The 25,898-nt window shown below is 42.1% G+C and overlaps 1 protein-coding gene across 1 annotated transcript in view; it reads right to left on the bottom strand.

Moving 5' to 3' along the window:
• Window positions 1-428: 428 nt before the first annotated feature.
• The window catches only part of MRPS9 (mitochondrial ribosomal protein S9), a 39,725-nt gene continuing 14,255 nt past the window's right edge, over window positions 429-25,898 (bottom strand). The window contains exons 5-11 of the mRNA XM_027554782.1: window positions 18,776-18,855; window positions 9,828-9,913; window positions 8,669-8,744; window positions 6,162-6,330; window positions 5,132-5,240; window positions 4,111-4,280; window positions 429-2,845 (exon numbers count right to left, since the gene is read on the bottom strand). Coding sequence (XP_027410583.1) covers window positions 2,754-2,845; window positions 4,111-4,280; window positions 5,132-5,240; window positions 6,162-6,330; window positions 8,669-8,744; window positions 9,828-9,913; window positions 18,776-18,855 — 782 coding nt within the window. The 3' untranslated portion in view covers window positions 429-2,753. The remainder of the gene's footprint in view (window positions 2,846-4,110; window positions 4,281-5,131; window positions 5,241-6,161; window positions 6,331-8,668; window positions 8,745-9,827; window positions 9,914-18,775; window positions 18,856-25,898) is intronic.

Raw genomic sequence — 25,898 nt, 5'->3', positions numbered from 1 at the left:
TGATGGCATCTCCGGCGGAGAGGTTGATGGCAGGTGAGACTCAATCAGGAGAGCTCGGGTGAACCCCTCACTCTCCACATGGAGAGGAAGACCCCACACTACAAGGTTGGCTCCCCGGGCAGGTTTCAATCAGGTGTTGGGAAAATGAAAAAGGAGTAAATTTGCATTTCTCCTGAGAAGTCTTCATAGAGGATCCAAAAGCGGTCCTAACTTTTGTGGAAGCTTTAAGCAGCCGTGATTTCGTGGGAAATGGCAACCCACTCCAGTATCATTGCCTGGAAAATCCCATGGTCAGAGGAACCTGGCAGGCTCTCATCCAAAGGATTGCAGAGTCGGATACGACTGAGCGACTAAGCATGCATGCAACAGGAATTTACCATTTTCATGAAGGGGTCTCCTCCCATGCTTTAAAGAAAATTTCCCAGAAGGAACCTGTCTGGCTGGTATTTATAATGTAGTAAGTAAATGTTTGATGAACAAAACTTGAATACAAAGAGGCACTAACATAGGAAGGCTAGACTGTGACCCTCCGTGCTGCTTCTGCAGGAACAGAGCCTGAAAGGCCGAGGCCCGGAGTAAAACCTAGGGTTTTCATTATCAGGGATGAGGAATCCAAGAGACCAGGAGCGACTGCTTGGAAGGCCTGGAGCAGGCGTGTGGTTACCGTCTCCAGGGACTGGCAAGCTTGGGCGAGGCCCCCAGAAGCTTAGAAACTCAAAGTTAAAGCAGGCCCTCGGTGCATTACATCATGACCCGTGAGTGTCTTCTGATTCTGATATCTAATTCTACCTATGGTTCCTTTTAAAAAACATCTGAATTTTATCACTTTGTTTAAAAAAACTAATGGCCTGAGTTGAAGGAACACAGTGATATGACTTTGAATTCCTTTTTTCCTACACTTTGCACCTCTATAGTAATTTATATTTTCCAAGAAATGACAGGAGAGAATTGACAAGATCTTGCTCAGTGCTGAAGCTCAGGAGTTTTTACAGCTTAGCACTCAAAGACGACTGCCAATTTTTAATAATGAGTTTACTGTTTCTTATCCAAGGGTTTACATATAGTAAGAAAAATTTCTATATCCCAAGGCTGGTCACCAAAGGTGGCAGTATTTTTGTGAGATGTTGATTTTTATGGCTCCTTGATTACGTTTTTAAACTTTTTCTTTTTTTGGCTGTGCGGGGTCTTCATTGCAGGGCCTGGGATTCTCGAGTTGTAGCGTGCAGGCTTGGCAGGCCCCTAGATGTGTGGCCTCAGTTCCCCTATCAAGGACGAGGCCCGCGTCCCCTCCCTCCAGTGGAAGGCGGATTCTCTACCACTGGACCACCAGGGAAGCAAGCCCCTCGACAGTTAATTTGGTGTAAAGAGTCACAGCCTTCACGATAGAGGTGCCTGATGTCAGCATCGTGCAAACGTGATGGGCTGACCTTCCCTTAGATACTGAGAGGTCCTCCTGGTTGGCCACCTCCCTCGTGTATGCGGGCCACACACCCGTGTCTGTGGGGCTGCCAAGTGGGGTGTAGCCTGGACGTCCTAACAGACGTGGAAGCTCTGGGTCTGCAGCGTCCAGCTAGCTACTCCATCCAGAGCATCGTGCTTCTGTGTGTTCTGAGGGGCCAAGGCAATGAAGCATCCTTCATTTTCAAGGACACTGCCTGTTCACACCATGACTCCCCCCGCCCATCCAGACTGAGACCCCCGCACACACATGGGTAACTGAACGATAGAGGATACGGGGGTCAGGGGCAGGTGGGTTTCCTGATGAGAATCACAACCCACGATGACCGGGCACCTACCGAGGCCCTGCGGGCCTGCGGACTGTCCTGATCCCCCAGTGCTTGTATCACATTTGGAAGGTAAAGTGGACACTCATGTCCTCCCCTCCCAGGCAGGCAGAGATCACGCCCAGGGCCCTCAACCCCTGCTCCCCCTGGGCCAGGCCCTCTCACCACACTGTCCGCTGTATCCAGGGCTGCACACGAAGACCAGACTTACTGTCCCACACAAAACCCCAAACCCGCTCACACCCGCGATTCCCAGTGTCACAGGGAGGGACCCCCAGGGCACCGTGCGAGCCCAGAGCCTCGGAACTGATTCATCCTGTGACTGCAAGTCCGTGTCCAACCTGGAGGGTACCGTGCTCCGTGAAATAAGCCAGACAGAGAAAGACAAACACTGCGTGGTACCACTTATACGTAGAATCTTAAAGGAAAAAAAACAAAAGTCAAACTCATAGAAACGGACAGAGGACTGGTGGCTGCCAGGGGCCCCGGGAGAGGCGGGCCTGTCGTCGTCGTCATCAGCGACTCGGCGGGGCTCCTGACAAAGACACTGCGCTGGCTCCATTCTTTTCGACAAGCATCTCATCCCTCAATTGTGAAAACTGTGTAGCTGTCTGGAAAATCGACAGCACGCGGAGGATGGAGTTCAAGTCTGTGCTGCTCTTAGGTCAGCAGTGTGGCTCCAGAGCTCAGATCCGTGGGCTGGGCCTTCCCATCTGAGAAAGGTCTCCTGGCTGGGTTTTGCTGAATGTTCCTTTCAGATCAAATACGCCAGGAGTCTGAGTTAGGCTTTGAAAACTCTCTTCTGAAAAAGTTTTAAAAGTGAAGCAGCAGAACAAAGCTAAAACATTTTAAGTAATTATTTTCAGAAGGCGACCTTCACAGCATCGCATTAGAGTACAGCATCTCACGAGGCAGCCGCCCAGCCGGCCCTGGTCTCCCGTGTGCCCCTCGCTTTCCCTCGAGGGACTCTCAGCGCTTCTTCCAGGTGAACTTCCTGCGGGCGCCCTCCTGGCCTGGCTTCTTACGCTCTCGGACACGGGGATCCGTGGTGAGCAGTCCAGCTGCAGCATAAAAAGAGACGCCTTTAGGAACCACGGAAGACGCAGGGAGGCAGTTGAGTCGCGTGAACCGACAGCTCCTGGAGTAAGAGGAAGCACCCAGGCCCACGGCCGACTCCCCGCCTCACATAAACCTCCAGACAGCAGCGTGCTTTCCCTCTTCGGGGCTATCTTCCTGATTTCTGGGACAAACACCAGGCACATTATTTGAGTCTGCTTGTCTTCTGCTCTGAGAGCTATGATCAATTCCTCTTTGGTTTTAAAACCTGTTCAACTAAGGACAAAGCTGTTCCTGTTTGGCATCACTAGTCACTGCAAGGAAAGCCTCCTGGCGCGCTTACCGTTACAGAAGCGCAAGTCTTACAGACACTGTGACTGTAAAGGTCTATACTGCCACACACTTCACCATCCAGGAGGTTTTTCTTTTCTACCTCTGGTCTCCATTATGTACAAGTAACATATGACTTCACGAACACATTTGAGAAAAGAAACTTACACTTTTTAATTTGTGTGACAATAGTATTTCTTGGGACTTTGTTTCAAGATCTAAAAAAAAAAAGTTTTAGAGTTGTGTTCTCAGCACAAGACTTCCATTCTGGGAGAGTAAAGTCAGTCTTGCTGGTGGCTTCCGCTCTCCCAGTCCTCAGGAGTGACTGCGAGTCACTCTCAGCCTCCGTTCCTGATGTTTGTAAGTATTACACAGGCTGGAGCTTTTCACTGTTTTCTTCACTCCTCCAACACTAGCACTTCTTTGCACTGTGTGCCAGGCTCACATATTTTGTTAAGAGTACTTTTAATGCTGCTGCTGCTGCTAAGTCACTTCAGTGGTGTCTGACTCTGTGCGGACCCATACACAGCAGCCCACCAGGCTCCCCCGTCCCTGGGATTCTCCAGGCAAGAACACTGGAGTGGGTTGCCATTTCCTTCTCCAATGCATGAAAGTGAAAAGTGAAAGTGAAGTTGCTCAGTCGTGTCTGACTCTTAGTGACCCCATGGACTGCAGCCCACAAGGCTGCTCCGTCCATGGGATTTTCCAGGCAAGAGTACTGGAGTGGGGTGCCATTGTACTTTTAATGGCCACACAGCAAAGGCAAAACTTCACTTAACCATATACCCATGGCTTTTGCACGTAATCGACTTAAAAGGTGTGGGAAAAAACAACGAGCTTGCATGGAAGGCAAACCAGACCTGTCTGAATTCTAGCTGAAAAGAAAAGTGCTGACGCTTTATTACTTTTCAGGGCTCACAGAAACTCAAGCTAGCCGTACCTTGGCGCATCCATTCAACCTCATCCTCGGTGATGAAGCTGCACAGGGCTCTGGACATGGCCAGGCGGATGGCCCCCGCCTGCGACGACCGCCCGCCCCCCGACACCGTGCAGGTCACGTCGTGCTTCCCAAGCCGGTCGAGGAAATGAAAGGGGAACATGAGCTGCTCTCTGAGGACATCACAAGAGATGGAGTTAGATTTGCGGCATATACACATGACTTCACAGAACGCTCACACTCTAGTCGTTTATAGGAACCACAACACACGCAGAGACACTGCTGTTTCGGATACTCAGACACCGTGAGAGTGGGGTCGGTCTCTTTTTTTCGGGTGCAGTGGCACAGCTTGCCTCACTGAGGGTGAGTGACGATGCTACTAAGGGAAGCTCTGCTCACCTGCTCGTTTGGGAGCTTAAATATATATCTGCTTTAATTCCTGAAACTTTTAAGATTCCCAAGCAAATGCTTATAAACATAAAGAAACTGAGACTAAAGTTGAGAAAAAAATCAGGAGATATGAGAGCATTTGCATCAGGGTGGTCAAGGTGAGAAAGAACCCCCAGGAAGCGGGGTCTGCACAGTCAGGAGGCAGGTACCCAGAATACAGCAAAAGTCTATGAGGACAGGGAACCACACCCAAAGGGGAGTAGCTAAAAACGGTCCCTCCACTAGTGATCTGAATTAACCTGGACTGGAGCTTCCCTGGTGGCTCAGTGATAAAGAACGAGCCTGCTAATGCAGGAGGTGCAGGTTTGATCCCTGGGTGGGGAAGATCCCTCGGAGAAGGGAATGGCAACCCACTTTAGCATCCTTGCCTGAGAAACCCCACGGACAGAGGAGCCTAGTGGGCTACGGTCCACGGGGTCGCAAAGCAGTCAGACATGACTTAGCAACCAAACAACAAACAACAAAGAGAAGCAATCGGGCAAACGCCAGGAAATCATAAGCCTTGTTGATCGGGATGTATCATCAAGTGTATTTCCTTTAGGATCAAAAAGCCAAACCCAAACGCAGATCTCACCTGTCTTGGGTCACTGGGAAGTAGAGCAGGTAGTCGACCCCATTTATTTCTATCTTCCCACTGCCATGGCCATAAACAACCGCCTCCGCATTTGCAGTCTTTCTCTTACCTTGAAAAATACAAGACATCTATGCGGTGAACATCTTGAAGCCCAGTGCTCTGAGTGAGGCAAAACTACATTAATTTCCTCCCCTCAGAGTAACAATACCTAACACTCTATATAGGAAAGTTCTATAATTATTACATGTCACACAAAAATAAAACAGGCAAACTATACCATAATTGATGTAATGAACTTATTATGGGGGTGTTTTGTTCTTTGATCCCATTTTAGAAGTACTACAACCAAGTAATTCACATTTGTTTACATTATTTTTTTTTAATTAAATTTACCTAGTATTCTTTTTTAAATTAATAAGAATATACTGAATCTCAACTGTAAATTTTTACAATACATGAACAGTATAATAAAGTATAACTAAAAGAAAAGGAATAAAAGGTTGAAATAAAAGGAATCCTCAGGGAAGATTACACTTCTTTGAAAATATTAACTGAAAATGACAAAGGAAGTGATGTTAAACTTTTTAGAGCTGCAGATGGATCATTTAATAGCTCAATTCTTTAAAGTGACACCATGTCAAATGGCTCTGGGCATCTACAAGGAAGACGTGAGCTGAGGACCTAAAGTTTTCGGGTTTCGTAGTTTTGGCGTCTGTCAGGCAGATTCACTGAACATTTTCAGTGAATCTAAGACACTCTGTGATAAACATCTTGTTGTTTCCACCAGCTGAAAATGTGAGAATACCAAGTGCTAATGTGATTGTGCAGGTTATGGGTCCACATCTTTTCTTGGGACATTAAAGGGTTCCGTTTTTCAAAATGTCAACAAGAATCTTAAAACCTTGGAAATCCAGTGTAACAACAGCAAAAATAAACAAACGGACACAATGAACAGCACAGGGCGAGAGCGCACACACGCCCCACCGTCTCCCCTCGCGCGGGGGCGCGCCTCGTCTCCAGGGCGCCTTACCTTGGCCTGTGCTGAAGGCCATGCCCTGCTCGTCATACTGCAAAGGCTCGATCAGATGTTTCTTCGACTGAACGGTCACTGTCCTGCGGAACCTGCCCACAAATTCCTCTTCAGCTGCATCGCACGGCAAGGCTGATAACCTTTCCAGCAGCCGGATGAACTGTGCATACTGCAGACAATAAAAATTCATTAGGAGATGGGAGTGTAATTGCATTTGCTAAGTTTTTTCTATTTTTATATACTTGATCTTTCCAGTGTTGCTTTTCTTGATGAATTCTGACAGGATGACACTCGCACTGCTTCTAAAACAGCGAGCAGGCGTGGCATTCTCCCTGGGCACCTCTGGTGCTCAATCGTTTCTTTAGAGAAACAAAGAGATGAACCTTTCAAAGAAAAATCCATTTTTCTGAATTGGGATATTACAAGAAAGTGAAATTTAAATTCCGTTTCAAAAAAATATTTCGATGATCTTTGAGTGTGACTTCTACTCTTTTACTAGAATTGCTATCAAGAGGAGCTTCATAAATAATTTCCAGTGAGTTTCGCACAGTAAAATGGGGAGAGTCTGATTTTGAGAAAATGTACCTCTTAAATTATATTTCATAATACACTTGGCAAATATATCTTTAGCTGTTCAAGCTGTGTTACTTTAATGTTTATGATTTCCTTTAAAACTGAACAATCAAGCTATTTAAAAATTCAAGAGATACTTGACTTAAAGGGCAACCTCTTGAAATAAATTATCCTTGCTACTCTGTGCATTTTTTTAATAGTTCTTGAACATGTGATTAGAAAGTAAACAACTTGGTATTAACCCCTTAAAATTAGCAGCAGAGCAGTCACTCTGAAGTGTTTATGCAGGAGGAGACAGCTGAAGCTTGACATCCCTGGTGAGCAGAGCGTGAAGCCCAGCTTTCTGATAACCTGATTTATGTTTTTGCCAACCCTAAAAATCAGGCTCGCCTTTATGACCTCTGCCTTTATAGTGAAAATCTGCCACTAATGATTTGAAATATATAAAAATCACACAGGTAAGATTCAAAGGGCTGCTTCAATGATTGCCTCCAAGGATGTTAGGAGAGAAGCGGTCTAAGGAAGGGTGAGATACTTAGGTACCCAGCCTGGTAGAGCTCCATCGCCTCCATTCACAGCTGTCCTTCCCCAGCTGCTCTCAGTTCCCCTGAATGTGCCGTGACACCCTCGAACCCACAAGCAGGTAACTACAGGTGTGACACAGCCGGCCTCAGGAACTGAGATCATGAGTCGGGCTATCACTGACCACTCCTGCCTCCTTCATCTCAACACCAGTTGTCAGCTTCAGGATTTCTTCCATTCGTCCAAAGTACAAAGGCCCCATATATTTACAGACAGATAGATGAATAGATGAGCCTATATATTTGGTTGTTTTGTTTTCATGGCTGTGCACCTTTAACAAAGTCTTTGGGATATTTCCAAAATGAAAACAAACTTGTTATTTTATTAAAAAATGAAAGGAGCCAGGAAATGGGAAACACAGAAATGATGCAGTCAGTTAAGAGGCAAAAGACAGATTTTTTTCAGCTGCACCCAACACAGCGATACCGACTTGGCAGTCAGGCTATTAGAAATCAACTCCGGCTCTACCACTCACCAAATGTCCAACACCTCACTTTAGCAAACTGCAACTTTTCCAACACATTAATTTCTGTAATAACTTAAGTGAAGAACAGAGAAATTTAAGTATATGACTTAAAATCTACACGGTGGCAAGGTGCTAATGTCAGTCACTGCCATTGGGAGGGAAAAAACCTTTCTTGAAACAATCTGTGAAATTTATCTATACTCTCATCTTCTAGAAATAATCTAAATCCAGAACATCAACATATTTAAAACATCAGATTTCCTCTGATAATTTTGAAATATGCAAGAATACTGAGCAAATAAGAATCTGGCTGAGACCTAACCACGGATCACCATCTTTACAGGCTTTTGGGAGCCTGCTAAAAATGTATATTCCTGGGTGATGCCGGTGGGAATTCTGAGCAAGGCCTGGACCGTGGGAGACCGAATTTTGTTCCCAGCATTCCAGGTGATTCTGACAATGGTGGTTTTGCTGATTCTAAGAACTGGCCACACAGACACTGCATATGCTAAGCAGGAAGGGCACCCTGTGCTTCGTTTCTTTCCTATTTCATCTGTAACGGCTCCTTATACTTACCATTGGCCTGTAAAATTAACACCCGCTCTATTGAAGGATGTAAAAAATGACACCCGCCACACTCCCCCCAAGACAACGGGCAGAGACACGGCCAGCACACTTGCAGGGGAGGGTCTGGGTCTTCTAGGCTGCCACCTTCCTGGCCTACGCACAGAATCAGCTTCAAATTTTTTTTTTTTTTAAAGGAAAACTGTCTTAGGAACACATGCCTCTTGAGGAACATTACTATTAGGATCCTAAATATTAATATAGTAATTGTCTACAATCTTACGGCACAGGTCCCCTTAAATTAAAAAGATTAATTACTCACGTCTTGATCTGACAGTTTTTCTACTAACATTTCTTCCAGTTCCTCCTTAATCAGCCATCTGCTGCCAATCGGGTCTCTGTTAAAATATCACATGTATTCTCTTTTAAATTAACCATGCAATGAGAGTTACACCATGAAAGATCCCACAAGTGGTAGCGATTCTTGACGGGGGAACACACTTTTGTATTAGTACTACACAGCTGTAAAATTCCATCCAAGTGAATAGTTTTTTTAGATAGGTTATTACATTTCCTCAGTCTACTTTAAAAGAAGAGATACCCAGTCTAGCAAATGTCCCGTTGGCAGAGTTAGACTCGGCAGTGTGAAACGTGCTGGATATTCAAGTCACCAGATTCCTCAAAAATTCAAATTGTGCTTGCTTTTCAATAATTTGTTTGAAAGGAGAGGTTATGGAAGCACAGTAATCTGTCAGTGGACTAAAGTAGTAATGAAAAGTAAAGAAAAGGCTAGGGGTAGTACTTACAGCCTAAACTAGCCGTGTTCCAAAACCGGGGTCTTTTGAACAAGAGAAAACACAGGAACGTGCTGTGCTCTGTGTGCTCAGTCAGGTCTCTGTGCCCGCAGGACCTCCAGCCCGCCAGGCTCCTCTGTCTCTGGGATTCTCCAGGCAAGAATGCTGGAGTGGGTTGCTACTCCTTCTCCAGGAGATCTTCCTAACCCAGGGATTGACCCCACATCTCTTGTGTCTCCCTTGCATTGGCAGGCAGGTTCTTTACCACTGTGTCATCTGGGTCAAAAATTTATGTCTTTTGAATAAGAGGAAATATATGACTAACCAGTCCAAAATTTAAAACCAGTTGGTCAAGTTGATGGATCTAGTCTATCACTGTTTGCTAAACGGATGCACAAATCTTTAAACACAAAATACATAAAACACACACACACACATACATACATAAGCACAAAAATTTTGAAGAAATAATATTCAAATACAGTAATTAAGTGCCATTTATGTATAAATCTGGAATGAAGTAATATAAAAATAACCTTAATATTTACATCCTCTCAAACACACAAAAAATTATAAAGATTAATGCTGAAATAATGAACACATTTTTAAGCTTTATGTAATGCCTAAGAAACACCAATGATAAGTGGAATGTTTTTAGTTAGTATTTTAACACCAAGAAGAACTTACTTGGATTTAGATTTTTCTGAAAACAGACCCTTGGCTCGCAGCTGGTCCTGCCGTTCTTCTGCGTGGAGCACCTTTCCATACGCTTCCTGTGGCAAGTAAAACACGCTAGACCGGGAGACAGCACGTTCTCATCACTACTTTCTACCTCCCTTGAGTCCCCTCATCTCAAAAGTACCCCTCCTCAATTCTCAAGTCACAGCTGCACAGCAAGTACTGCTGAAAATGCTCTTCCACAATACTGTTTCTCACTCAAACTGAAGCATGGTAGAGTAATTTCAATGAGACTTTAGCATTCTGCAGAGTAACACACTTCAACTGGATTTAAATAGCTCTATAAAAGGTTTACAACTAGCTCAGTGAGGATATTAAACACAAAATAAAGTTATAAATGATTTTCCTTAAGAATTCCTCAAACAAAACCAAAAACTTTCCTTAAAAAATTCCTAACTTATATAGCAATATGCCTTTAAACTTGGAGAAATACCACTAAAAATTATACTTAGCACTGAACAACTTTTCTAATATTTAATACTTATGTAATAGTTAAGTCTTCACCATGTAGTCTGTGTCTTTATAAGTTCTCTATTAATATTTACTTCTCATTATTTGATTTCTATTAATTTACTTTCTAACAAAGACTTCAAATCTATGTCACCTGTTAAACTGTAATGCAAGTAAGGGAAATTTACCATTTTGTTAGAATTGTAAAAAAGCAATAATCTGGCAACACAGGTGATTAATAAAATACATTTTTCCAGGAAATGAGTTTACAACAAGCAGAATAACGCAACCGTCTCCCAGTTTTTTTGACTGAGCCTATGTGAAGACTCACGTTGAATCGGTGTGTACTCATTCATCATTTCATACTAATTTCATGTGCGTGTTCGTTTATAATATACTAATCGACGGAACAGACACGCTCAAAGGATGAACTAGAGATGATTTATTTTTTTTCTTGCTAAATCATGAGAACATCCACTAATCTCAGAAGACACAACTGGTTACTCCGAGATGCCTGTCTGTATTTCAAACAGTCTTAATAATCTCCAGCTTGGGGGACAACCTTGTGTGGGGGCTGATCAGAGCACTATTTTATATTCAAAGCTGCCGACAGAGAGTCTGCTCTAAGAACAGGAGTGTCCCTGGCTGCTGCCTCTGTACTGACCAGTGCTTACATTTTATTATCTTCATTCTGCAACCTTTTCTCAGGAATCCATTTCTTTCAAGTGGAAAAGGGAGAACGGGCAGACGAAGGAAGAAAGGATGTGAGGACTGCACCTTTGATTTGCATAAACATAGGTGAGAAAAGCCCAGATCATACTCCATGGGCTAGGAATGGTGAGATGAGGACAGAGCTCATTTCCTGTGGCTGGGAGACTCCTGAGAGTGTGTTTTGTGTTGTTTGTTCTTGGAAGGAGAGTAGAACTGATAACTTAGACAAGAAGAAGAAAAGCAGCCACATGTAGAAACTGTGAAGCCGGGTTGAGCATCTCCAAAATGGTGAAGAATCACTAACCAGTCAGAGGTTCTACAGCTAAGACACCATCAGTAAAGCCCAATACCAGGTCAGAAATGCACCGTCTCAGGATCCACCCCAGACTTCCGGAAGAGGAACCTCTGACATGGGCTTACTGATCTGTTAGAACCATGCCCTGGAGTAATGTACACTGAAGTCCGGGTTTAAATACCGGAACTACGGAAAGAAATTAGGTTAATTCAATTCTATTGTCCAGATTAAAAATAACTACCTCTACAACTTGGACAGCAAGAAGATCAAACCAGTCAATCCTAAAGGAAATAAACCCTGAATATTCATTGGAAAGACTGATGGCTAAAGCTTCAATACTTTGGCCACCTGATGCAAAGAGCCAACTCACTGGAAAAGACCCTGATGCTGGGAAAGACTGAAGGCAGGAAAAGAAGGGGACAACAGAGGATGAGATGTTTGGATGGCATCACTGACTCAATGGACCTGAGTTTGAGCAACCTCTGGGAGATGGTGAAACACAGGGAAGCCTGGCGTGCTGCAGTCCATGCAGTCACAAAGAGTTGAACACGACTGAGCGACTAACACACCCAGCTTCTTAAAGATCTATTTAATTTTCTGGAATAACCAAGGCAACAAAAACAAAAATAGTTGACCTGCTTCATAGGTTAAGTTTCAAGTCAAAGTTTGGGCTGCTAAAGTTGTTATTGTTTGCTGGTGACTTCTGAGCAATGTTTACATTAAGTCCACATTTTTCTTAAACTTTTCACTCTGCTTTTATCTTCTGCAGTTCATATTTAGTTTCATAAAAATGCATAAATAGTGTATGTAAAATCACCAGAAAAAATGTCGAAAATGAGAAAAACCACCCATGAAGGTACACGCCAAATTTTGAACATGCTAAGTTCTAATCATTTATGGAGCTTCCCTGGTGGCTCAGATGTGCTTTGACAGTTGTGATCCATCAAGTCATATAATGCTCACATTAAAGCCCCTCATTCAGTTCTCTAAATATTTAGGAAAATATATGTAAAGTTCTTGGCACAATGCCTGGCCTATAGCAATGGCCAAGAAAGGACACAGGGGTGAGGTATGGCGTTTGGGTGTCAAATAAGCGAAACCACTTTATGTGCATGCCGTTTCTACCTTTCTTTCTCTTCTAAATAATAAACCCGCTCTTCAGAGCCTGTCCTGGCTACTCTGAGACAAGAGTCGTCTGGAAAGTACACCCTACAGCTTCAGCTCCCTGAAGAGGTGTGTGCACTAATTTACATCAGAAAATCCTCGAGAGTATAAAATACGCCAGGCACTGCCAACATCACAGATTATCAGGACTGGCTTCTGGTCTATTGTTCAATTTCCACTTAATTTTTAAGGGGCGCCAGAGGATTAGCCGTGACCCCAGCCACGCTAAGTTTATATACTGTATTTAATAGTATAATTTTCAAATATGACAGGAATAACCCAGATGTGAAATGCTGAATCATTAATCACAGCTATGATTAATATTTCATAAAATCAAAGCCAGTCTATCTACCCCTCATGTCATCAGATTTCCATAATGTATGAGTCGCATTTAGAAGGTGCCTAATTTGAAAATACCAGATGCTCAGGGTGCAAAAAAGAAATGCTTAAACTAAACTCTTCCAAGAGCATGAGCAATACGATTTTTAGTCTAAAGAAATCTGATTTTAGGCTTCCCAAATCTGTGTTGGTTTATTAATCATGTAGAAGTTCCAATTTTAGGAAAGGCAAACAAATAACATTTCTTAGGAGGGTGATACAGAAAATGTATGTATATATATTTTTTTGATATACAAAATATATACAACTAACAGTAATTACTATCTTAGCCACTAGTTCAATACAGTTGAGACTTTAAAATGTTTGTTGGGAAAAAGAAAATCACAGAAAATAAATTTCCTAAATAACAATCTTCTCAAAATTTTTTGGCTACTGGCATATACAAAACCAACTGAAATAAACATACATATAATTCATTTCTCGTGGATTTCATCATGCTGTTTATCTAGAGTTCCAAGAGACATATTTCCACGGGATGCTGTTTATCTAGAGTTCCAAGAGACATATTTCCACGGGAGACCATGGCTATCACTTCATGAACACAGTATGCTATACAGGTACACTTCATGTAATGCTATTCAGCACAAACAAAACAGTCTCACATACAGGTCACAGAGACAAGTTTCTGGGAAAGTACACACCAGGAGTAACTACACAGGAGTGCTTGTGACTCGATACCATACATTTTTACTACCTAAAGCTCCATCATATATTTAGAAAAATAATCTTATAAAAGAAGTGATCTGATTGAAATGAACAGAGGCGGTAAGTTGAATCGGTTTTTAAAAATTGATTTTCCAACATACAAGATCCACAACAGTAATTATTCACATGTGAGGAAAACGTATATTAAAGATACTTCCAGAACAGCAGATTCTGTTACTCAATTAGTTACCAAAGTAACTCTCCACTATTCTTGCCTGGAGAATCCCATGGACAGAGGAGCCTGGTGGGCTACATACAGTCCAAAAAGCTGCATGGAGTTGGACACAACTGAAGCGACACAGCACGCACAGATGCATGTCAAGAAAGGACTGCAAACAGCACGCAGATGCATGTCAGCATGGTCTGCAGCTTTCTAAAAGGAAGCCCTTAATGTAGCTGTAAAGTGGAATTCTGTAACATGTCACTGTGGGAAGGGTCACTGCTTTAAGTCCGTTTTTAAGAAGCGCTGCTTCCAAAGTTTTCAACGTGCACTACCCGGTGGCAGGGAGGATGTAAACTAAGGAAGAATCTGGGTGCCAGGTCCCTGGAACTTTCGTTAGTTGGGTCTGCAACAACGTAAGTGGAGATACACACCCCTCTGGGGCTGCTGTGTGAACCCAGAAGTTATGTAAGTCACTTAAAATAAACTGGAGAATTTCTACATGAGCCAGGCAAATGAATCCTGTTTATACCTACACTATCAGGATTAGAATCACTTCTTTTTTTTTCCACATTTTTAACTTTTTCCCCCCTAATTGGGTAGAATAGTTTAAGTATATAATAATCTGCTGCTGCTGCTACTAAGTCGCTTCAGTCATGTCCGACTCTGTGCCACCCCATAGATGGTAGCCCACCAGGCTTCTCCATCCCTGGGATTCTCCAGGCAAGAACACTGGAGTGGGTTGCCATTTCCTTCTCCAATGCATGAAAGTGAAAAGTGAAAGTGAAGTTGCTCAGTCGTGTCCGACTCTTAGCAACCCCATGGACTGCAGCCCACCAGGCTCGGGGATTTTCCAGGCAAGAGAACTGGAGTGGGTTGCCATTGCCCTCTCCAATCTACTTATTCCTTAATTTGACCTTTCTTTGGTTAAAAATTTCATCTGTGGCCATATACTTGCTTTGAATTATAGAAATATTCTGGCAATACTCCAATGTTTACTGTAAGACAAGTCATGAAATATAAATGAGGTTTCTAAATTCCCAGTGTAGCTTTTAGAGATGAAGAACCTTATCTTAAAGGTTATGGTGGGGAGAGCTGATGGAAAATTTCAATAAATGCTGAATGTTTCTGACAGCTTACAGTGTTTTCGAAGTGTCTCACACCCTTTCCCGAGCTCTGGTTTCATGGGACGTGAAAAGGTGTCTGGGTGGAGAGGTTTCAGGTCACTTCCTTTACTATCTTTTTTCATTCTGCTCCTGAAAGCTTAAATCATGTCTGAGAAATATACAAGTTCTACTGGTGAGTGGCTGTTAAGGAGATGGAAAGTCATCTGCTTTGGGTAAAAAAGGCAGATGAGCAGGGCTGTCCAGCACTGAGCCCCTTAATCCTCAGTGATCCTTTGAGAAACCATAAGGCTCTCATCTCCTCTTATTTAAAATGACCTTTACTGTTTAAGAATGTACTCATTAGTACTGTTTCACACTTCATTCACTACATACGTACATCTTACTATTTTGTAAAATAGATGGTTTTTATTGACTTTCCCAGGAACCTGGAGACAGCTGCATGGCTGTGCCCACAGGAGGGAGTTCCAGCCAACCTGCCTATGAACTCTCTGGGTGTAACACACTCAGAGTATAACACGCTCACTCAGGGTGTAACACACTCAGGGTATAACATGCTCACTCAGGGTGTAACACATTCAGGGTGCAACCCCTGAGGACCAGGACGTGCTCCTGCACCTTACATTCTCCCAGTAGCTTCACTTCCGGGCAAAACAATGAGCTGCTTCTTTCTGAGAATCCTCTGCTTCCCTCAAAACTGCCCCAACTTCTCCACAAAAGAACCGGATGGACTAACTTCAGGCCAGTGGGAAACAGTGCTCACTAAAGCTTTAGATCTCATCCTCAACTGGAAGCTGCAGCAGGCCTGTGTTACATAACTTTAACAGGCAGGCAGTGATCAGACATGGGAAAGCGGCTCCAACGTCATTACAGAAGGTCAACAGATGCCACAGAGGCCCCCGGCAGAGCCGCACACAGGCTTGGGATTGGTGCTCTTCTGCCAAAAAGCCTGGCCGAGGACGCCCATGGCTCACACCATCACAGACTGCCCAGGACATGGGAGAATCAGAGTTTGGCTTAGAGTCTTTTACCCCGTCACATGGGAAGAAATGACACCGACAGCAAGAGACGGTGGCAACAGTGATTCACTTCCCGCCCACCTGTCAGTCTTTGGGGGTTCGATGCCCTGGGCTGTGGTGGATGGTAGTAGGGAGGACTCCCCTCCCACAGAGCGAAGGGCACCCCTCCCCACCGAGAGAGGGCAGAGCAACACAGGGAGCAGCTTCGAGGTATATTGTCTTATATCACATGCGATGCCTGGTTCACCACAAACAGGGAGTGTTTAGTCACATACACAGTTCAGGGTTACAAGCAGCTTCTTGCATGACGCTGACCCACACCGGCCTGGCAAGGACAAGTGTGATTAACAACATGTGCCCTGCATGAGGTGCAAGCACTTGGCATGCACTTAGGGAAACTCCTATCCTTTTTCCCATACATATAATTAGTTTAAAATTTCATAAGGTGCAGTTTTTGAAAATACAAATTTTATTATCTGAATTAATATGCTCAAATTTAACCAAAACATCTGTAATTCACAGGTGTAAACTGTTCTGATGGACAACAAAAACAAATACCAAACCCACAGTGTTTGGGGGTCAAAACACGCAACAGACAAGACAGAGCTAAATTACTAGATTTAACTAAAATGCAGAAGCCCAAAGAACTCTCCTGTATGTAATGAAACTATATGATGCATAAAGGAAGACCGTTGATAAACTGAGTGTAATCTGACATTTGAGTTTAGACTGGGGTAGTATCTGATTGGCTGAGAAACCAACCAGATTCTTGAGTGATCCCTTTTAAAAACATATAAACTAAAGTTAGGCCTCTTCTCCGATGTGTAATTTCTTCATTATGATGGAATGCAACTAAATACCATGCCCTGAGGTTGCTCCGTTTCAGCCCAGACAAATGCAAATGGCTTGTCGGGTGACAGCTGTTTGATAAGGCTCCTCTCCACGACCCGCACGCTTTACTTTTTCCCGTGAAACTTGGGATGAAAGGCAGAAGGCAGGAAGAGAATTAATGTAGCATACAGTCTAAAGGCAATGCTACAACCGTGATTAAGTAGAAAAGTTAAAAGGCACAGATTTTCCACAGCTTCGCTGCGTGCAAGCCATCCGTGTAACAAGCTGACAGCCGAGCGCGCCAGCTCCATCACCTCTCCGACAGCTACTGCGCCGCTGCGCCCCTTTTCAGGGGGAATTTGCGTCTGTACCATGAAGCGTTGTACATTATTTCTGAGCTCTGCAGGGGGCTCGAGTCCATATGGAACCTTCACAAATATTACCACAGATCAAACCAGCGGCGTCAGGAGGCAGATTTGACATACCTATTTAAATGAGCGGCAGGGGTCCCCGGGCGGCCGCGGGCGGTGCGGAGAGCCTGGGCAGAGAGCGCGGCCGGCTCCATTACTCAGCAAAGATGCCCTCCGCATCCATCATTCATTTCATTTCTGCTGGGGCAAGAAGCTCATTTGCCCAAGGTCAACAGAAAGTGAAAGGAAGGTTTTCTTTTTTTCCACGCCCCTCCCCAAGAAATAAATGCACCTGACAACGGGGGATTCTATCCTCTGGCTTTGCAGAGCGCAAACACCAGCCAGCTTGACAAAGCAGAGTACCCATGTGCGCGCGGGCCAAGCTGCCCGAGAGTGCACTGGGGCCATGGAGGCCTGGAGACTGTTTCCGTTAACTGGGAGAAGTCATACTATGAATAAAATAAAACTTGACACCGTGTTCTAAAGATGAAGCGGGGTCTGTTGTTTAAAACTGGGTATCAGCATCCAGCCTTTTGTCACTGTAACTGTAGGAGATGCCCCAGTGTGTACACCATCAAACACCTGGGCTCTGCAAGAAAATACAACCTGTTCTCAGGACAGGCAAATGCGGTGGGGGGTCAAAATGTAGTGAAATCACTTCTTTGTGGGTCCTCTAGACCCTGATTCTAGCCTCATACACCGTGCTGGCCTATGAAAAACAAATTGTATTTGAATAACTAATCATTTCATGGCAAATAGATGGGGAAACAGTGGAAGCAATGACATATTTTCTTTTCTTGGGCTCCAGAATCACTGCAGACAGTGACAGACAGAAATTAAAAGACACTTGCTCCTCGTAAGGAAAGCTATGACAAACCTAGACAGTGTATGAAAAGCAGAGACATCCCTTTGCCAACAAAGGTCTGTACAGTCAAAGCTATGGTTTTTCCAGTAGTCATGTATGGATGTGAGAGCTGGACCATAAAGAAGGCTGAGCACCAAAGAACTGATGCTTTCAAACTGCGGTGCTGGAGCAGACTCTTGAGAGTCCCTTGGACTGCAAGGAGATCAAACCAGTCCATCCTAAAGGAAATCAGTCCTGGGTGTTCATTGGAAGGACTGATGAGGAAGCTCCAATACTCCAGCCACTTAACGCAAAGAGCTGACTCACTGGAAAAGATCCTGATACTGGGAAAGATGGGGGGCAGAAGGAGAAGAGGGGGACAGAGGACGAGATGACTTAGTGACTGAACAACGAGAGGGAAGGACTTTGCCTCTTCCCAGGTGAGTGAGTGCCCCATCACCCAATGATGTCTTTCCTGATTCTGGCCCTGTGATGCACACCCACACCTGCATACTGACCTGAGCATCTCTTTCTCAACACGACCTTTGGAAGTAAAAGCGTTTTAAGGACAAGCCATTCTGACATAACTTCTCTAGTGCTTACCTTTAGCAAAGATAAATTAATAAGATATAAAGCCTTTTAACATACTGTCTTACCTCTAGAAGTCTTACTTTTTGTCTGTTATGAAACGTACTAGGTAAATTCTGAAGCTGAGCAAAATCCCTGGTATCATTAGTTACTTAGCTAACAGTTCATGTTATTTACCATAAGTGTGATATACTTACATGCATTAATGAATAGTATGACTGTTTGCCAGTGTAAAAGAGAAAATGAAATGGGCGGCCATCTTCTCCCCACTGGACAGCTAATAAAAACCAAATGAAAACAAATAAGAAAAATAAAAATACAGAGACCAAATAGCCTGCATTTAATTGCGGTTTTGTAATTCTGCAATAAGACATGCTTTTAATTCTGATTAACTTTTAAAATAACAAAAAAAAGCATTAATAATTAGAATTGAGTTTGGCAGGTTTAACCTAAATTTAGGATATTTAATATTTCATACCCATTGATACAAAACAATGTTTATATTCCATAAAACATTCCTAAACATTTCACCATGAGGGTTTCCATAATTTGTTTTAAATTAACACACAAAATACCAGTATTATCTTGCTAGAACAAAACAATTTGTTTGGTTATTAATATAATGCACTCCCATAATCTTAAAAAGGAACACCAATAAAGTCAAATGTAATACAGTTAGGAAAATATAACACAGAAGAGAACGAAATGGATTTGTCTGTGCCACTCTGTTTCAACTCTGTGGAGACACACCTCCCAGAGTTTAAGAAGTCTAAAATAGAAGGGGCCCCACACAGGATGTTATGTGTGGTTCCTTTTGAAATACAGATAATCATTCACATCCAATAAACAGCAAACAAGCTGAGAAATGGCGTTGTAGCAGTAGATGAAGCCAACGTTAACTCCACGTCCTTGTGTGTGTATGGCAATGTTACTCTGTTAACCACTGGCAAGAACTCCGAACACGGAGGTTATACTCTCTACTGCACGAGTTGTAAACGCTTTTCTCCCCATCTGCCCGCCTTCCGACCTTGTCTGGGGTGTCCCTCACAGCCGAGACATGCACAGTGCGGCAGTGGACTCTGTCCCTGTTCCTTTATGGCGGTGCTTCTCAACTGCTTTTTCATTATCATCCCTACTAAGGAACCCTTACTAGACACTTTCTCCCTCATCGCCTGTCTCCCCAGGAAAGCTGAACACTGTAGATGCACCGAATATCTGCTGACACACACTGTGGCCCTTTCCAGGGCCACAAACATAGTAACAGCTAAGATTTTTTTGCCTCCTATGAACCAATTTACACTCCCTTGGGGGCAATACCACCCTCATTGAGAAAACCTGCTCTAAGACTCTGGGCTGTCTAAAAACTATTTTCCTATATACTATCTTCTGGAATTTTTCTATGTTTTTTCTGATCAGAAATTTAATCAATATGCAATTTATTAACACATCTGCGAGGCAGAAATCCAAGTACAACCTATTCTGTCCAATAAAGAGGGTCATTACTCCATCAGTTTTTTAAAGATAATATGCTCTTTTCTTTTGAAATGTCACCTGTACAGCATGTAGGGTATCTTCCTCTTCTGGGATAACTGGATTATACACAGGCCAATTTAAGTGAATACACTTAAAATGAAGGCCATTTTATAATAAATGGTGGAAAACAGGTGTGTACTGGTATCTCACTGTTGCTTTAGTTTGTGTCTTCCTGGAGCATCTTCTCATCCGCTTAGTTTCCACCATCTGAGTATGTTCTCCGGTGATGTGTGCTCGGTCTCTGGCTCATTTTTAAAGCAGGTGGTTGTTTTCTTATTGTTGAGTTTTAAGAGTTCTTCATACATTTTAGGTAACAGTCCTTTAACAGATGTGTCCTTTCTAAATATTTTTCTACCGGCCTATGTCTTGTCTTTTCATTCTCTTGACCATGTCGCTCATAGAGCAGAAAATTTTAACTGTAATGATATCCAATTCATCAATTCTGTCATGAACCATGCCTTCAGCGTTGTATCTAAAAAGCCAGGGGCAAACCCGTCTTCTAGGTTGCTCAGTACTGGTTCAGTTTCTCTAACAGGTACAGGCCAGTTCACACTGTCTACTTCCTCGTGCTCAAATTTCAGCACATGGCCTTTCAGTGAACTGGTCCACTCCATCTGGGTTATCAAGTGGGTGGGCATAGAGCTGTTCACAGTATTCCTTGATTATCCTTTTAATGTCCCAGGACCAGAATCGCTGCCCCCTTCCTTTGCTGATAACAATATTGTGTCCTCTCTCCATTTTTCCAGCTATGCCTGGCTAGAAGATTATCAGTTTTACTGTCTTCTCAAAGAACCAACTTTTGGTTTTGTTCATTTTCTCCCTTAATTTCCTTTTTTTCAATTTCACTGACTTCTCTTCTAACTTTTAATGTCTCTTTTCTTCTGCTTACTCTGATTTAACTTGCTTTTCTGTTTCTACTTTCCTCAGATGGATGTTTAGATAACTGAATTTAGATTTTCCTTCTTTTCTAATACATGCATTCAGTGCTACAGATTTCCCTCTGAGCACGGCTTTGGCCCACTCTTCTTATCTTAATAATCTTTCAGATATTAGAATCCCCCCACCAGAAGCAAGCTTAGAGATTATTGCTCTGGACTCCTTCACTGCATTTACATATGCCCACCTTCTGAGATAGAGATGCTTGTTGTGTGTGTTTATAAGTAAAAGTGGCATCTCTTGATCTATCCAACTATTTGTCCCTCTATTAGAGAGTGTGTAATTGAAAGAACTTAGGCTGCAAAGTCAAACTTCTTTGGTTTGTTTTTTAGCTTCTTTACTTAATAGTTGTGACCGTAACTGGGTTATTAACTCTTTTGTGAATCAGGCTGCTCATTTGTGAAAAAAAAAAAAAAAGAAAACCACAAAATAATCACGAGGATTATGAGAATAAATGAACAATACTTAAAACACATATATAAAAAAATACAGATGGCATCCAGCTGCATTCACATCACACACCTGCTGCAGAATGAATGTCTGTGCCCACCCCCACCTTGCAGGAGCCTTGAGCCCTATGGAGAAGCCGCTGCAATGAGAAGCCTGCATACCGTAAGTAGAGAGTAGCTCCTACTTGCTGCAACTAGGGAAAGTCCACACAGCAGCAAAGACCCAACACAGCCATAAATAAATAAATAAAATAAATTAAAAATTTTTTTAAAACCCAGAAAGTGAGAGTAATCCAAATGCTCTGCTGATGAAAATTCATCCTCACCAAAACAAGGTAAACTGAAGGAAACTTCTGGTGAAACAAGGAAACTGAAACACAACCCTCCGAACTGAATTAAATATCCTCAAGCAAACATTTGGAGTTTTTGGAGAACACTTTGAATCAACAGTTCAAAACTGAAAACAGAATGGACAAAAAACTCAAAGAAATGAGACAGCTTGATTAAATTCAGGGGAGAAACAGAAAAAGTTAAAAGAATCAGGAATGTAGACTAGCTTATAAGTAATTTAAAAGAGAATAGACTAAAACATAATACATTAAAAAAAAAAGGAAGCAACCCAAGAAATGAAAATGAGATAAAGAAGTTAAGAGTCAGAGTTGGTGTGACGGATCTGGAAGGCAACCAAGGAAGGAATAACACTTATATAATTGGAGTCCAAAGGAAAAGAATTAAAAGTGGAACAGAACTAAAATTTGTAACTGTTAAGAGAACTATTTCTGGATGTAAGGACTTGAATCTACCTATTGAAGAACTATCACCACTGTAATCTAACCCTCAATAATAATCAACTGGATGCCATGCTTTCACAAAGCTACTAAATAGACAAAAAACCCTTTAGACCACCAGGGAAGATGACTAGCCCAGAACTCCTCAAGGCAAGGCAACAACGGAGCAGCAGTTTCAGTAACTCAATGAAAGAAGTACGAACCAGAGACTTTCTCCTTCAGCGAAGCTGTCCTCCAAGTATCAAAGCTATGAAAAAACAATTTTAAAAACTCAAGAATTTCTATCCATGAGCCCTTTTGGAAAATCTACCAGGAAATGAATGAACTGCATTCAACCAACAGATGACCAGGGAAACCTTAGCAAAAGGAGCTGTGGATAGCTTTTAACCTCCCACATCGGAAAACAAGAAAAACAACAGTTATCTACTCACTAAAGCTGTTGTGAAAATTATGAGTTAATGTACGCAAAACATTGAGAACTGTACCTGGTCTGCTCTAAGTTTCAATAAATACCAGTTGGTGTATTATTCAGGACACTTTTCAAATCAATTAGAATCAAGTTACCCATGACAATTTTATACTTTTAAATATATCATTTAATATGATATATTAATGTATATTAATATATATGAATATCATTATAGACATTATGTTTTCCTCTTAGGTTTTCTTCTTCCATTCACCAGACTTGCTAGCACTTGATCAATTTCACCAATTTTTCAAAGGGTTAGTTGGTTTTATTTGTCCTACCTTTTCTTTTAAATTCCTTTAATTCAATCATCCATTTCATTCTTTTTCTGCCTTCTTGAACTGACTACTGTTCATTTTATTTCTAGTCTTTCTCAAAGCTTAATAAATACGTTTGCCTCTGTGTTAAACATTGTCCATATCCCATAGGGTTTAATATGAACTGTCATATATTTTTCAGCAGTCTGTAATCTCAATTTTGATTTCACTTTAACCCCAAAGTTTTACAGTTCTAATCCACATAATTTCTATTTTTATAATTTGTTGGGTTTTCTCTACAACCTACTGCATCATAATTCTATTAATATTCCACTGGCATCTGCATAGAAAATGTATTCTTTGTACTTCAATCTGTAGCTATAAAATCATGCTGTGTTACTCGAATTCTTTAGAGCGTTAGTTAACAGCTTTTTGCTTTAAATGTTTCCATGCTAAATGCCTGGTGCAAAAAGGTTCATGGTCGTCAAAGCCACTTAATGGATATTAGGTTTTATCAATATAAATTAACATTCCTGCCTCACTGAACCCTTCCCTAAGCTCCCTGAGTTCCATTCTGTCTGGTATTAGGGGTTCCTCTTTGCTTCTGTCATCAACTGGGTACATATCTTTGTTTTTCCCAATAATTTTTTAATCACTTGCTTTAAACAGCAGAGCAGGATTTTATGTTAACTCAATCTAGAAGCTTCCATCTTTTGATAAGGGGAGTGGGAGCACATTCAAAGTGCCATAATCTATTCAAATCTAAAATTCAATGATACTTTTTAACATACAAATCAATTTGTTCTGTATTTACAAAGTATAGCAAAATTGGTAAGTAGGTCAATAGACAGATGGCAAATTCTAGCTGATTCTAAAGGTATAGTGTTTGAAGTGAAAGTGAGTGTTACTTGCTCAGTTGTGCCTGACTCTTTGCGACCCCATGGACTGTAGGTAGCCCAGGCTCCTCTGTCCATGGAATACTCCAGGCCGGGAATGCTGGAGTGGGTAGCCACGCCCTTCTCCAGGGGATTTTTCGAACCCAGGGATCAAACCTGGGTTTCCTGCATTGCAGATGGATTCTTTACCATCTGAGCCACCAGGCGAGCCCCCAAAACACAGATAAATGTACTTAACTGAAATGTAAGAAAATCCTACCAACATGGACATGTTTCCAGGATAACACATGGGCATTTTGCAGGGATACACGGACACTTCAGTGGTTACAGTCCAGCTGACAGTAGCAAAAGCTTCCAACTACTGAGAAGCTGGTGTGACACCAAAGGACCAGGCTCAGAGCGGCAGACACACAAGAAGAGGCGCAACCAACAGAGACACAGAACAGAGAGAGAAGAACACAGGTGAGGAGCCTCCGGGGCTGAAAAATGGAGAAACCACTAAAAGAGGGGGAGCATCACTATCGTTATGATCATCTACAGAAAAGCTCTAAGTGTAAGCTACCGTGCACTATGCCTTCAGTTTTACTTCTAGAAAGCTGAGTTGTGTCTTTGATTTACATTCTAAATATAGCCTTCATTTATTATCTTCCCAGAAACTATTAATTGATGTCACAGTTTATTATCAACCACATGTAAGAGTTCAGAAAATATAAAAGACAGAAAATATTTATTAGAAGATTCAAAATACCTCTAGCAGGATCCAAAATAAAAGTTATCCTGAAAAGAGTGAAGCAGAGAATGACAGAATGCCTAGCTTTGAACAGAGGTGAACATTCAGCAAAAACAGCAATTTGGAACAAATTGATTTTTAATAGACATATCTACTCTCTTACCAATCAATTTATTGGCTCTGAAACACTCTAATGCCACCCACCAACTGAGCATCTGTGGCCAGAAGGCGCCCCTCCAGTGTCTCCACACATTTTCACTGCTGAGGTACACGCTTACTAAGAGTCAGTTGTGTTTATTCCCAAACGTGTTTATTATAATTGTACTCACTCCTACAATTACATGAATTAAGTATTCTATAAACAGATGAAACCTGGGTGAAAACAGAAAAAGACAGTAGCTGCTTCTCTGAAGACTAAGTTGAATGCTTTAGAAAGATTCAAAGGCAAGTTACTAAAAAAAAAAAAAAAGGTTTGTTCAACTTCAGTGTGGTTGGGGGGACATCTGCAGAAATATAAAAATACTGCTCTCTCAGACTTCTTAAGGAAGTTTAAGTTCTTTGCTCCGGTGTAAGGAAAGCGAAACTGAAACCTTTGATGGCACATCAGCGGGAAAGGTGCATGAAAGAAACGAGGAGGGACAGACGCACCCTCAAAGGCAAACTCTCCAGGGTTACAGCAAGTCTGCTCAATACAAATCTCTATTTCAAATGTTTTCAAGAAATGATTTCTGGCTTTAGTACTTTTTAAAGTAAATGACAACCCACCTCCCCCCCAAGCTTATCCAGGAAGCTTCTAATCTGAAATAGAAAATATATACATGCTATTTCCTGGTGACCTTAAAGTTTGCCCCATGCTTTCTCCAAGGTTTCAGTTGACATATTTAGAAGATAAAGAGAAAATCTTAAAAGAAACTAGAGAAGACAGGGGGCAAGAGAATAGTGATGACTAACTGCTCATCAGAAACAACAGATCACACAAATAAGACCAAAAATTTGTATTTAGTGAAAGTATGCTTACAAAATGAAGAACATGTAAAAATTCTCGTATTTAAAAAAGCTGAATTTGTCTCCAGCAGATCTATACCCAATTCTTCTTCAAAAAGGCACATCAGAATGCAAATAAACTGACATCAGTATAGGCGTAAACTCTAACCTGATCTAGTTTTAATATTATTTAGTGAAAAGGAAACAATCTGCAAAGCCCAGTTATTCATTATTAGTTATAAAATATTCCTGACTTCTTTCACAACAACCATGACACA

This window comes from Bos indicus x Bos taurus, chromosome 11, assembly GCF_003369695.1.
Source record: "Bos indicus x Bos taurus breed Angus x Brahman F1 hybrid chromosome 11, Bos_hybrid_MaternalHap_v2.0, whole genome shotgun sequence".
Taxonomy (NCBI): Eukaryota; Metazoa; Chordata; class Mammalia; order Artiodactyla; family Bovidae; genus Bos; species Bos indicus x Bos taurus.
The sequence above is the reverse complement of the archived record's forward strand: the minus strand, read 5'-3'. Positions and strand labels throughout refer to the sequence as shown.